The sequence below is a fragment of the Chenopodium album genome, chromosome 26, assembly GCF_948465745.1.
Source record: "Chenopodium album chromosome 26, dcCheAlbu1.1, whole genome shotgun sequence".
NCBI lineage: Eukaryota > Viridiplantae > Streptophyta > Magnoliopsida > Caryophyllales > Amaranthaceae > Chenopodium > Chenopodium album.
In genome coordinates, this window is record NC_137859.1 from 83,214 (window position 1) to 96,815 (window position 13,602).

General features: G+C 34.2%; 1 protein-coding gene and 1 pseudogene across 2 annotated transcripts; both read right to left on the reverse strand.

Annotated features, from left to right (window-relative positions):
* Positions 1-3,805: 3,805 nt before the first annotated feature.
* On the reverse strand, positions 3,806-8,243 carry LOC145616376 (fructan 6-exohydrolase-like; annotated as a pseudogene). Its single transcript, XR_014107633.1, has 8 exons — positions 8,069-8,243; positions 7,910-8,003; positions 7,720-7,728; positions 6,725-7,596; positions 6,462-6,623; positions 4,425-4,663; positions 4,238-4,328; positions 3,806-4,129 (listed from the first exon to the last, which is right to left on the reverse strand). The product of XR_014107633.1 is annotated as a fructan 6-exohydrolase-like (transcript).
* Positions 8,244-9,447: 1,204 nt separating this feature from the next.
* Positions 9,448-12,880, reverse strand: LOC145617593 (fructan 6-exohydrolase-like). Its single transcript, XM_081672305.1, has 7 exons — positions 12,859-12,880; positions 12,678-12,686; positions 11,505-12,364; positions 11,248-11,406; positions 10,851-11,098; positions 10,116-10,206; positions 9,448-9,863 (listed from the first exon to the last, which is right to left on the reverse strand). Exons 1-7 carry the CDS (start codon positions 12,863-12,865, stop codon positions 9,657-9,659), a joined length of 1,581 nt encoding a protein of 526 aa, XP_081528431.1. The 5' UTR covers positions 12,866-12,880; the 3' UTR covers positions 9,448-9,656.
* Positions 12,881-13,602: the final 722 nt, after the last annotated feature.

The following is a 13,602-nucleotide window of genomic DNA, read 5'->3' on the forward strand; positions in this document are numbered from 1 at the left end:
TGGTTGGGCGGACCAAACTCAAAAGCATCATACATGGGATCTCATGAATACACTCAAGGCTAAGAGCCCTCTTCCGTGTGTCATGTTCGGTGATTTTAATGAAATTACGAGTTTATCCGAAAAGGAAGGTGGAGCTCCAAGAAGTGAGAGGTTAATGGATGTTTTCCGTAGTGCTATCGACACTTGTAGATTCCGTGATTTGGGATTAAAAGGAAGTGTGTTTACATGGGAAAGGGGCTACTCGATGTCAACTTATGTCCGCGAACGTCTTGATCGCTTCTTGGCTGATGACGTGTGGGTTGCTTTATTCCCAGAGTTGAAGTGAGAAACTTTCCTATTTTTAGCTCGGATCATGCCCCTATTATGTTGTCGCTGTGCAAAAAAAATGAGAGTGGGCAACATAAGTAGCCTTTTCGTTTTGAGCCCCTGTGGCTCTCGAATGAACAGTGTGGTCAGGTTGTTGGAGATAGCTGGGCTGCTGGTACGGGTCTCAATATTCACCAAAAAATCGCACAATGTGGGGAATACCTTGGGACTTGGGCTAGTAAAACTTTTGGTGTTATCAAGAAGAAAATCAAGAAAGCTGAAGTAAGGTTACGTGAGCTAAAGGAAAGTCCAATGGATGGACCGAAATTGGAGCTGTGCAAAAAAAAATATCAGAAGATTTGGAGTCGTTGCACCTTCAAGAAGAGTCGTTTTGGTTCATTCGTGCCCGTGCAAATGAGCTTAGGGATGGAGATAAAAATACAAAGTATTTCCATCACAAAGCTAGTCAAAGAAAGGCCAATAATCATATCCGGGGACTAACCGATTCGAATGGGAATTGGATGGAGCAACATGTTGATCTTGAACGTCTCATTTCAGCATACTTTGAGGATTTGTTTGCTATGAGCTCTCCAACGGGTTTTCGGGATGCACTTGAGGGGATCGAAAGGGTTGTTACGGAGGATGCGAATGCGATTCTTGATAGGGAACCGACGGGTGAGGAGATCAAAGAAGCCTTGTTTCAAATGCACCCGAATAAAGCACCGGGTCCGGACGGTATGCATGCTTTATTTTTTCAGAAATTTTGGCATATTGTTGGCCCCGATATTATTGCTTTTGTGAAGGATTGGTGGAGGGGGGAGAAAGATTTGAAGGATGTTAATAATACTTGCATTGTTCTCATCCCGAAAGTTCAGGACCCGAAGTTTATTTCTGAGTTTAGGCCTATTAGTTGTTGCAATGTTATTTATAAAATCCTGTCGAAAACTATGGCCAATAAATTGAAGGGTTTTTTGGGTGATATGGTGTCACAAAATCAGAGTGCTTTTGTTCCTAAGCGTTTAATTACTGATAACGCTATTGTTGCTTTTGAGATATTTCATGCGATGAAGAGGGGTGGTGAAGGGAAAGTGGGTAGTAATGCAATGAAGCTTGATATGAGTAAGGCATATGACAGAGTTAAATGGGTTTTCCTCATGAAGGTGATGGAGAAAATGGGGTTTTCGTCGGATTGGATTAACCGAATTATGAATTGCTTAGAAAGTGTCAATTTTGCTTTCAAGATCAATGGGCAAATTTCGGGTTCGGTGACTCCTACGAGGGGCTTGAGACAAGGTGACCCTATCTCTCCGTATCTTTTTCTGTTATGTGCGGATGCTTTTAAATAAGGCGGCGGAAAATAATCTCATTCATGGGGCTAGGATTTGTAGGGGAGCCCCGAGGGTGTCTCACTTATTTTTTGCCGATGACAATATTCTTTTTGCTAGAGAAAATGTGCAAGAGTGCTCCGTTATAGCTGACATTATCAGCAAATATGAGAGGGCATCGGGTTAGACAGTCAATCTTAGCAAGACAGAAGTTACTTTTAGCAAAAAGGTTAATATTGTTCGGAAGGAAGAAATTATTGGAATTTTGGGTGTTAGAGAAGTGGAGAGACATGAAAAATATCTAGGCCTTCCGAGCATAATTGGGAGATCTAAGAAGGTGATTTTTGCAGAATTGAAGGAGAGGCTCTGGAAGAAACTTCAAGGTTGGAAGGAGAAGTTGCTCTCGAGACCGGGGAAGGAGGTTTTGATTAAAGCTGTAGCTCAAGCCATCCCGACCTATATGATGAGTGTTTTCAAGATCTCGGATACTTTCATTGATGAGATTCATGCTCTATTGGCACGCTTTTGGTGGGGGTTGACGGATACGACTAGGAAAATGCATTGGCAACGGTGGGATTTATTATGCCAACCAAAGAGTAGGGGTGGTTTGGGTTTTCGAGACCAAAAATGTTTTAATCAAGCTCTTCTTGCCAAGCAGGTATGGCGCCTTCATCATAACACAAATTCCTTGTTGCATTCCGTACTTAAGCCTAAATATTACAAAAATTTCGATGTATTGAAAGCTAGTGTGGGGTTTGATCCTAGTTTTGTGTGGAGGAGTATGTGGGGAGCTCGGTCTCTGGTCCTTGAGGGGCTTAAGTGGAGGGTGGAAAATGGCAGTGCGATTGGGGTTTGGGATGAAGCGTGGCTGCCAGGTGATACCTCAAGCCTCGTGCCTACTCCATCAGTAGATAGTGATCTGAATTTAAGGGTGAGTGACTTGATTGACCACAACAACAATTCCTGGGATATTGATATGATTAATACTACATTTGTTGAGGATGAAAGGCCGTTAGTTCTCGCTATACCGCTGTCGTACCGTTGCCCAAATGATGTTATGTTTTGGTGGCCAAATAAGAATGGTGAGTATAGCGTGAAATCCGGGTATTGGAGGAGTAAGAGAAGAATTGAATCGAGTCATGACACTACGTGGGATGAGGCGTGGAAGGTTGTTTGGAGGATGAAAGCCCCTCCCAAGCTTTGCCATTTCCTTTGGAGAGCGTGTAAGGGATTTTTGGCGGTTCGAGAAAGACTATTTTACCGGCATTTGCTCCCTGATAAGACTTGTTCAATTTGTGGGTGTGGGGATGAGTTGATTGTATATGCTACTTTCGAGTGCGCTGATGCTAAGGTGATATGGGTTGCTAGTAGCTTTGCGGGGATTATTGACCAAGCTCCATCCACAACCTTTGCTGCGAGAATGCTCTGGCTGCATGATAAGGTGCAGGGGAAGGACTTTTTTGCTATTGCTTCTCTGATGTGGGCTTCATGGTGCTGCAGAAATAAGAAGATTTTCGATGGTGAGCCTTATGACCCCATTGCCGTAGCTGCTGGTATGTCTAGGTGGGTGGAAGATCACAATGAGTACACGACCAAAGTGCTTCCCTCTGCTGCTCATAAGCCGTGCCTTGGTGCTAGTTCGTGGCAGTGCCCTCCTATTGGTGTGATTAAAGTAAATTGTGATGCCCAAGTTGGGGTGGAAACGAGTTTGGGTACTGTCCTTAGGGATTATAAGGGGGTTGTGGTGGCTGCTGCAGTGAGAAGAGGAATGAATGGGTGGTCTGTTGATGTGGCTGAAGCGGCATCAGTCTGCTTTGGGCTAAGGGTGGCAGCAAGATTGGGATACTCGAAGGTTCAAGTTGAAAGTGACTCGGCTAGTGTCATTTTGGGTTTTAAGCAAAGATCAAATGGATGCTCTCCCTTATATCTAATGCTAGATGATATTTGTTTGCTCTCTAAGTCTTTTTCTTTATGTTCTTTCTCTCATGTGAAAAGGGTGGGGAATACCTTAGCCCACTTGGTGGCAAGGTGGGATACTAGAGGTTGTGTTGAATTTGTTTGTTGTGGACCTTTTCCGCAAAGTCTAATGACTTTGGCGGACCTCGATTTAATATAATGAATTCCCCGTCGTTTTTCAAAAAAAAAAATCACATTAACACAAGACAGATTTTATAAGAAACTTTTAAAAAATTAAAATAACCAAACAACTGCTCCTCCACTATAGGAATAAGAATCATAAAATAAAATGAACGTATCATCTATCATAAAATTCATAATTCATCTTTATGCTCCTCATTGTGATATTCCATGTTCTTAGAGAGATTAATTTGGGCCTTCTTCATACTCCAAGCATTTAATTTAGTAATATTAACATCCACTGTTCCATAATTGAAGGCATACAACTTTGTTTTGTGATTAATTGCCAATGTGGGATAAACTCTTGTTGTGATGCAACTTTTTCCATTGGCCCCAAAGCTCTCAACAATAGAATGATCAATCTGCCAAATATTAGGGGAAAAATTTCACTACAAAATAATTAAAAGTGTAAATATAAAAATTAATTTCTGAAAGAAAATTTCAATTTCTGAAGGCTAGTTCAAGCTCACCAAAGTCCTTAAAGAAAGATCATCATAAATAGGATCCACATCCACAAAAGTCCCGAAACTTAGTTTATCGGTTGTTGGGTTCAAAGTAGACCTGTAAAATCATTAATATATGTGACTATTTTATTTTTATGGCATGGAAAGAGTAGTATATATTTACCTAGTGCTTCAAAGGACCTAAAATACTAACCTACTTGGATCGCTGCACATTAAGACAACATATTTATTTGGGCCTTTGAAAATTCTGAAGAAGATCGCAGTGTATTCTTCTAAGCCCGTAGAAGCAAGTGTTAGCAGCCCTAATGGCCCAAGTCTTCCTTCAATGGATGTACCCTTTTGGCTGCACAATATTTGTGGGTTGGTCCATGTTTGGTCCAATTCCTCAACGTAACTTAAATCTGGTACTTTGAATGAAATTTCTACATCCGCCTTCAACAATATAATAAAATAATAAAGAAAATTGATTAGCTTCTTCTAATTAGTGCACTCAATTGGCATGAAAAAGAGCTTGGGACAGAGGTTAGGTATGTATATAGTGGATTAGGTGGTAATTATGTGCTTTATATATACAAGGTCTTTGTTGTAACGTTTTTAGCATTATTATTGGAATGAATGTTAGTGGTTCGTGGAGGCGGATGTACCATACACATGGTGTATCCGTTCCAAGAAAAAAGCAGAAAGAACATTGTATAGAGATATAAAAAACATTTAACTAAAATGAAAAGAACATTTAGTTAAAGTGAAAATAACATGTTATAGAATTATAAAAATTAAAGAACATTTATCTAAAGTGAAAAGAACCTATTGTTAAAATGCAATAAAAGTGATAATTTCTAAGTGTCTATTTTAAAGAACATGAAAAATATAATAAAAGAACATATGAGATATAAAAAAAGAACATAGAGCTATTAATAACAATGAACATAACACTATCTTATAAAGAACATATCTTCAATCTTTGTCACATTATTCTCAAATTCAACATCCAAATTCATCAAATTTCGAAAAGGAAAATAAACAACGAATTTTATGATTACAAAATATTCTAGTTCAAATCTAAAATAACAAAAATAATGAAAAATAAATACAAAATTTCATTCAAAATTACCTTTGATATTTGATTAACAAATCCACATATTCACCTTCATTAACAATCACTCCATTAACAAAACAATGATCAAAAGCACCACAAACCCGATCTAAATGAGCATCCATAGTCTATTATTAGTAGAATTTCTATTTCTCTATAAGGCCCTGTTTGATTCACCTTAATTTTGTTGAACTGAAATTATTTTTATTGAACTGAACTTATTTTTACTGAACTGAACTTATTTTACTGAACTGAAATTATTTTTACTGAAATTAAATTATTTTTACTGAACTGAAATTATTTTTGCTGATTTTCTATTATAATTCTTCTTTAAGAAAATTGAATTTTACTGAACTGAACTTATTTTTACTAAACTGAAATTATTTTTACTGAACTGAAATTATTTTTACTTAATATTATTTTTTTAAGGTGAAAAGAACAGGGCCTAAATTTTCTATTTCTCTCGATCTCTAAGATTTTTATTCCTCTCTAAAGAATTCAAACAAGTGAAATCAATATATGAAGAAATATACAAATTTCTAAATTGAGATTAGGAAATAATTACCAAAACTCAATGGAGCAAATAATTCATTTAAAGATTGAAAAGCTATATGTTCTTTAAAACATACCTCTTTTTTTTTTTTTTTTTTTTTTGAATAAAAATAATATTTATTACATTATATTATCATGTTCTTTATTAATATTACGGAGGTTCTTTAAATATATATAAAGAACATAAAGTTGGATGTGTTTTTTATAAAACAACCATATGTTCTTTATAAAACAACTATATGTTCATTATAAAACAACCAAATGTGATGTTCTTTATAAAATAGCTATATGTTCAAAACAACTATATGTGTTTTTACTGAACAACTATATGTTGATTATGCGTTTTTTTTTTTTTTTAGAAAATCGGATGCACAGAGCATGGTGCATCCGCCTCCACATAAAAAATTTCATGAATATACTATTTTTATACTAAGTTAATTACTTCAGTTAGTTGTATATACAAATTCATTTTCATTTTCATTTTCTTAAAAAAAAATAAAAAAAATTCATTTTTCATCACCATTTTCTTAAACTAGTTTTGTACTTTTCTATACAACACACTGTAAAAATAAGGCGTGAATTAACCTGAGAACTTGTGATGCCAGATATTTCAATAAGTGATCCTCCTTTGATTACTTGAGATAACCATTCCACATGATTACTTTCTCGTAGCGTTTCAACCTCTTTCACTGGCCATTGCACCAATTGCTTCCCAGATTGATCCAGCACAATTGTTCTTGGAATTGCCTTATACATATAAGAACAAGATTTCACTAATCGAATTCATGCACATATATAAGAACAAGATTTCACTAATAAAAAATGGTTGTATTGTGCAATTAAATTACCTGAATTCCGAACCATCCCTTTTTCATAAATTCAGTTTGCGTTAAAGATTCATTAACCCATCCGAATACTATCCTACGATCAGTCATACTATCAAAAAAAGACTTTGACGCATAAAATTTACCATAATCATATCTCAAACCCAAATCACTTTCAATTGATCCCTCATTAGGCACGTAAATATCCTTATCAGTGTCATACGTTCCAATAGTATAGTACTCATATTGAGTATCAAATAAACTTACTTTGAAGACATGTTTGACATCCTTACCAATAGCAGATATATCAGCACCTAATGACTTGCCAACATAAACAGGGAAAAAATCAGGGCATTCCCACATTCCATTATCTTCAGCTGAATGAAAAAAACGTTCAACATAGTTCCAAGTTGCAAAGTCCTTGCTAGTGTAAAGAACCGCGATTCCACGCTTTCCTTGATGAGTACCAATGATCAATCTCCATTTACCATCCGGTAACCGCCAGGCCGTGGTTGGATCTCTAATAGATGAAGCATTGAAGCTGTTGTTGTTATCAGGTGTGACAACCATTAGTGGATTTGGGGGTACCTTAACCCATTTTTCAAGGTAAGGGTCAGATAGATTTTTAGGTAAGGCTAGATTTTGAACTTCATATTTTTGGTTGCTAAATCCTGTGTATAAGATTGCTGGTGTATCTCCAGGAAGTATAGTTGTAGACCCTGACCAACAACCATTGATATCGTAAGGTTCCGAAGGCGTAAGGGCAATTGGTTGTGGTGTCCAGTTGATTAAATCAGTCGATGTAGAGTGTGCCCATACTATATCAGGTTGCCAAAATGCACCATTGGGATTATACTGATAAAATAAGTGATATATTCCCTTGTAAACCAGGGGTCCTATGATAAAATATGAATACTTGTCTAGTTTAGTGTATTATGATAATAATATACACGAAATTTGAGTTTTAACCAGTTTAAAATAGACCAAAAATAGGGAAAAGAGCTAGTTAAGAAACTAACCATTGGGATCTGCACAAAATCAAACCAAATCCATATCCATATCCAATTTTTAGCACCATTTCCCCATATTTCAGCAGCAAATACATTAAAAAAAGTTGACATAAAAAAGTAAATTAAATAGTAACTTGAAAGAAAAATGATGAATAGTTAAGATAGTAGCTATATCAAAAAAAAAAATTAACATACATACCATTCATCCAATTTTGAGGTGGTTGAAAGTGATAAGCAGTCCTATGTGGATCATTAGTATCATAATTAACCTATTGATCATCAATAATAATACACTTAATTATATTACAGTACAATCAAATCAGATAAAAATACTAAAATATAATAATGAAATTCGGACCTCTTGATGTTGAGCTATGATGATCATTCCATGGCTTGATAGCATAAGAGCAATACTCAACACTAACCAACCCCCATTGATGGGTATGACCATTGCTGATGAGAGAGATTCAATAATGCTGATTTGGATTAGATTGAACTTCAAAGGGTAGGTAGGACGTAGGTGTTGCGTTTACTTTTTTTGTATTGAACAGATAATGATTTTGGATACTCCGTATAATAATATGACTTGATTATATTGCATTTTTATAAATTACCCATTTAAAAAAAAATTAAAAAAAAATAAATAAAAAAATATTAACTAATCATTATACTTAGATTAAATTTTATACTTGTTGATTAATTGTCAATCATCTTGTTTAGATCGGAGAGAGCTTTTGGTAGGTTGCAGACTTGCAGTTGATGGTCGTACAATAATGTTTAATACGTAGTATTAAACTCCTAAGTTTGTCAAAAAAAAATCTAAAAAAGAAAAGTTTAATGTGTGAGAGTTGGTATCCAAAATATCACTCTATAAATTGGATCACACTTTGTCTACATCATTTGTCCATTGCAAATCCCTACAAAAATTTCCTGTCCGGTGGAACTTCGAATTTAAAATAAGGTCCCGTTCTCTTCACCTTATTTTTGCCAAACTAAAATTTTCTTTACTGAAACAAAAATATATTTGCTGAACTTAAATTATTTTTACTGAACTTAAATTAATTTTACAGAACTGAAATTATTTTTGCTGAATTTAAATTATTTTTTTATTGATTTTCTATTATAATTCTTCTTTATGAAAACTGAATTTTACTGAACTGAACATATTTTTACTGAACTGAAACTATTTGTACTGAACTAAAATTAATTTTACTGAATTGAAATTATTTTTACTTAATATTATTTTGAGAACAGGGCCTTAGCTAGAATATCTCAATCTATTTTTGCCTTAGAAGTTAAAGTGCTCCGTAATATTCTTTAATTTTCTTTTGCATCATTTTTACCTTAATTGCTTTATGGATATTGTTGAAAATTATTTATTTTCTAATTGTTAACACGGACTTCATTAGCCACATGATCTGATAAAATGCACATCAAAATTATATACCGGGTGATCATGAAACAAATTTAACCGGCCCTTTTGTAAATTGAAGAATATAGTAATAAGTAATTTTAGGGATTTGTAAGTCAAATTTAATGAGAAGGCAAGAAACTATATTCAACCATATATTCGATCACTTAAAACGTAAATTACGTACTTCATAGAGAATTTGATGAGAAACCAAAAACTTCTCAATTAGTGTACTATCTCTTAAACCTGTATACAATTCCAACATACAAAGACAATACTACATAGAGAATTTATTAATGAGCTAAAATAACCCAATATTATTATATTTAAATTAATAGATTGAAAATAAATTTAGTTACATGTAAAACCCTCACTTTAAAGTAAAGTAAAACCAACTCCCTTACAAAATACAATAAAAGGATAAATAGATAGCATGGTATCGGCCACTATCTTGTAGGAAAATAGAATTCACATATTCTTCCAAATTATCAGACAAATTGAATATAAACTAAAAGAAATTATGAGTAATCATTAATTAGTTTTCCTTGTTATTACCAATTGGAAGATTAACTTCAGCCCTCCTCATACTCCAAGCACTCAATTTAGTAATATAAACATCTTCGGTTCCATAGTTGAACAAATATAACTTTGCTTTGTCATTAATTGCTAGTGTGGGATAAACTCTTGCAGTTATGCAACTCTTCCCTTTAGCACCAAAGCTCTCCACTATGGAGTGATCAATCTGTCCCATAAAATAAATTAATAAATATAATTAATAATGTCAAACTTTTACAAATTCTTGTAATTGTGTTAATACGTATTCAATCTTCAATTTGAGGCGAGTGCACCTAGAATTATGTGCATAAAAAATAATTGATTGCTCACTTGATAATTATTGCTCATTTTAAAATAATTTTAAAAAAAAATTCATCAAATGAGTAAAAAGTCAAACTTTATTGCACATATTATTTATAAAAACTTTATTTGAACTTACCAAAGTCCTTAAGGATAGCTCATCTTTGGTAGGATCCACATCCATAAACGTTCCATAACTAGGTTTTTCAGTATTTGGATTTAAAGAAGACCTGCAACCAGAAAAACAAAGGTATAATCAGTATAAAACATATAGTACATCCGTCTCTGAAAGAACGATCCATTTGACCTAATTTTAGCATCAAAAAGAATAACTCATTTGTTTTTTCCAACATCTATAAAATCACAAAATTACCAGTATATCCTCAAATATTTTTGTCATATAGGTCCTTCTCCCTATTTTACTCTTGTATTTTTTCAGATCTTGCCATCTCCTCTCTAAATTTTTAAACTTTTTTTCTCTCTCCTGCCACCATTAATTTTTATAGTGTTTTCCCCATACATTTATACTTGCAAATTATTGATGACTTGTATTTCCCATACATTTGTACTTGCAAATTAAGTTTCTTAATACCCGCGAAATCAATCCAAATGGGTCGTTCTTTCGGGGACGGATAGAAATTAATGATTAATGCTGATTTGCAAACACAAGCTTAGAATTGATTAAGTTTACTAATGTTTCTAACTTTCAATTAACCATTTATTATTATTATTATTATTATTATTATTATTATTATTATTATTATAATTATTTATTAGTGAGGAAACTACACTTTTACAAAGTACAAACAAAATGTCGATTAAAATAGAACACTTAAAAAAAAAAAAAAAAAAAAAAAAAAACTTGGTGGGTAACCTGCTTTTGTCATTGCACATTAAGACCACATATTTGTTTGGGGTATTTGCGTCCTTGAAAACTCTGAAGAAAACTGCAGTGTATTCTTCTAAGCCATTAGAAGCAAGTGTTAGCAGCCCAAATGGCCCAATTCGTCCTTCAACAGATACTCCCTTTTCGTGACACAATGTCTCTGGGTTGGTCCATGTTGGGTCCATTTCTTCAGCATCCTTTAATTCTGGTATTTTGAATGAAACTTCCACATCCGCCTTTAACAATAATAACCATTCGCATATTAAAATGATCAAAAGACACCCGAAATAAATAAATAATCCGTAAATTATATCAAACAAAAGACTAAAAATACTTGCGATAAATCAAACCATAATTGTAGGACAATGCATATATATATATTAACCTGAGAGCTAGTGATTCCTGTTATTTCAATGATGACTCCTCCTCTAATTACTTGACAAGGTAAGTCTACTTGACCATGTCGTAGTGTTTCAACTTCCGTGACTGGCCATTGCACCAATTGTTTGCCAGATTCATCCAGCACAATTGTTCTTGGGATTCCCTTGAGTACAAAAACAAGATATACAAAGTATAATATTTGTGTGCTAGACATTGAAGGACAAACAAAAGGTTAGTAGGGTGATTATATTAATTATATACCTGCAGTCCAGCCCATTCCCTCTTAATGTTATCTTCTGTGGTTGAATATTCATTAACCCACCCGAATAGTATTCTTCGATTATTCTTACTATCAAAGAATGTCTTTGCCGCAAAAAATCTACCATAATCACACATCAAACCCGAAACACTTTCAATCGACCCCTCATCCGGTATATAGAAGTCGTTAACAATGTCGTACCTTCCAATAGTGTAGAGTTCTTTTTGACCGTCAACCAAACTTACCTTAAGAATATGTTTAACGTCGTCACCAATAACAGATGTATCAGCACCTATTGACTTTCCAACATAGACCGGGAAAAAATCAGGACATTCCCACATTCCTGAATCTACAACTGAACGTAAAGGATGATCGACGATGCTCCAATTTACGAAGTCCTCACTTGTGTAAAGAGCTGCTGATCCGTTCCTCCCTTGTTGCGTACCGATAATGGTTCGCCACTTACCGTCAGGTAATAGCCAAGCAGTGGTTGGATCTCTAAGATTAAAGGGATCAACGTTGGGTGTGCCAACTATTATTGGATTTTGAGGCACCTTAACCCACTCCTTAAGGTAAGGGTCAGACAAATCTTTGGGTAAGGCTAGGTTTTGAACTTGGTAATTTTGACTGTCGATACCGGTGTATAGGATGGCCGGTTTTTCTCCGGGGAGTATGGTTACGGAACCCGACCAACATCCACGAATATCGTATGGCTCAGATGGAATAAGGGCATTTGGTTGTGTTGTCCAGTTGATTAGATCAGTAGATGTAGAGTGTCCCCAAACTAATTCTGGTTTCCAAAATGTACCTTCAGGATTATATTGGTAAAAGAAGTGATATATTCCTTTGTAAATCATGGGTCCTATAACATGTAAACAAAAGAGTAAGCTAAAACATGCATATTATAACGATTTACTGTATAATAATTGAAAAAAATTACTGTTGTGTAAAATCGTCTCAAAACTACAATGATTTAATCCGTAAATGATTCAAACCTAACCTATGGACCTAACCAACTTGTTTGACATATATATATATATATATATATATATATATATATATATATATATATATATATATATAGTTCGGATCATTAGTTCGGATCATGTAATTGCATGAAGAAACTAATATAAAACAAAAAGAGATGAAGCTAGAGAGATAAAGTAAAAACTAACCATTTGGATCTGCACAAAGTCAAACCAAAGACCAATCCAACATTCAGCACCAATTTCAATTCAGCAACGAACAACCCAATCACATCCATTAAGGGCATTAACAAGCAATTAATTAACACAAATTAGTTAACTCATTAAATAGAATAATTATGCTAATAATAAGAGAAATAATAATACATACCGTTCATCCAATATCGTGTTGGTTGAAAGTGAAAAGCAGTCCTAAATGGATCATCGTGATTAAACTGAGCATCAACATTATGATCCGCTTGATTATCTTCTGCTAAGTTGGTCAACTGTTTGTTGTCATTGTTGTTAATCGGAATAGCCATTAATGAGAAATTAATTAAGAGAAATTGACTTAGATTAGATGGAAATTAAATCTCAAAAAAAGATTAGATGGAAATTAAGGTGTTGCGTTCTTGGGTTGCTTTATGTATACTCCAATTTGTACTATTCTAAAAGGATAAAATAAAATGTATTTATGCACGACTTTCATGCTGGGTCAACTTAATAATTAGAGGGAAGTGGAGAGGATGTAAGGAGAGAAAAGAGAGGAATAAAAAATTAAACTGTGCCAGTTTTGGTAGAATGTAATTATTTTTTAAAAGGTACGAAAAAATAAATATTATGAAGCCTTACTCACGAGGGTGTATTTGGTAGAATGTAATTATTTAGGGTCCTTTGATATTAATGTAGGTACCCCGTACCCATCTAAGTAACAATATACTACAGAGTACACATTGCTTTACTTGCGTAGCTGTGTAAGTTGGAAACATATGCCGCAACTAATCAATCACAAACAACGGGAGACGTGTATGTAATCCTCTTAATTGATAGTTTAAAGCTAAGGCATAGTGAATAGTTAGCTAAGGCATAGTGAATAGTTAGCTAAGGCAAAATGAATAGTTTTAACTATCCAAAA

What these genes read in the sequence shown, in the direction of transcription:
- LOC145617593 (XM_081672305.1), bottom strand. An exon ending in ATGTGCAATGACAAAAGCAG is followed by an intron (nt 10,207 to 10,850) that starts GTTACCCACCAA and finishes TTCTGGTTGCAG; the next exon opens with GTCTTCTTTAAATCCAAATA. An exon ending in AGCTATCCTTAAGGACTTTG is followed by an intron (nt 9,864 to 10,115) that starts GTAAGTTCAAAT and finishes TTTATGGGACAG; the next exon opens with ATTGATCACTCCATAGTGGA.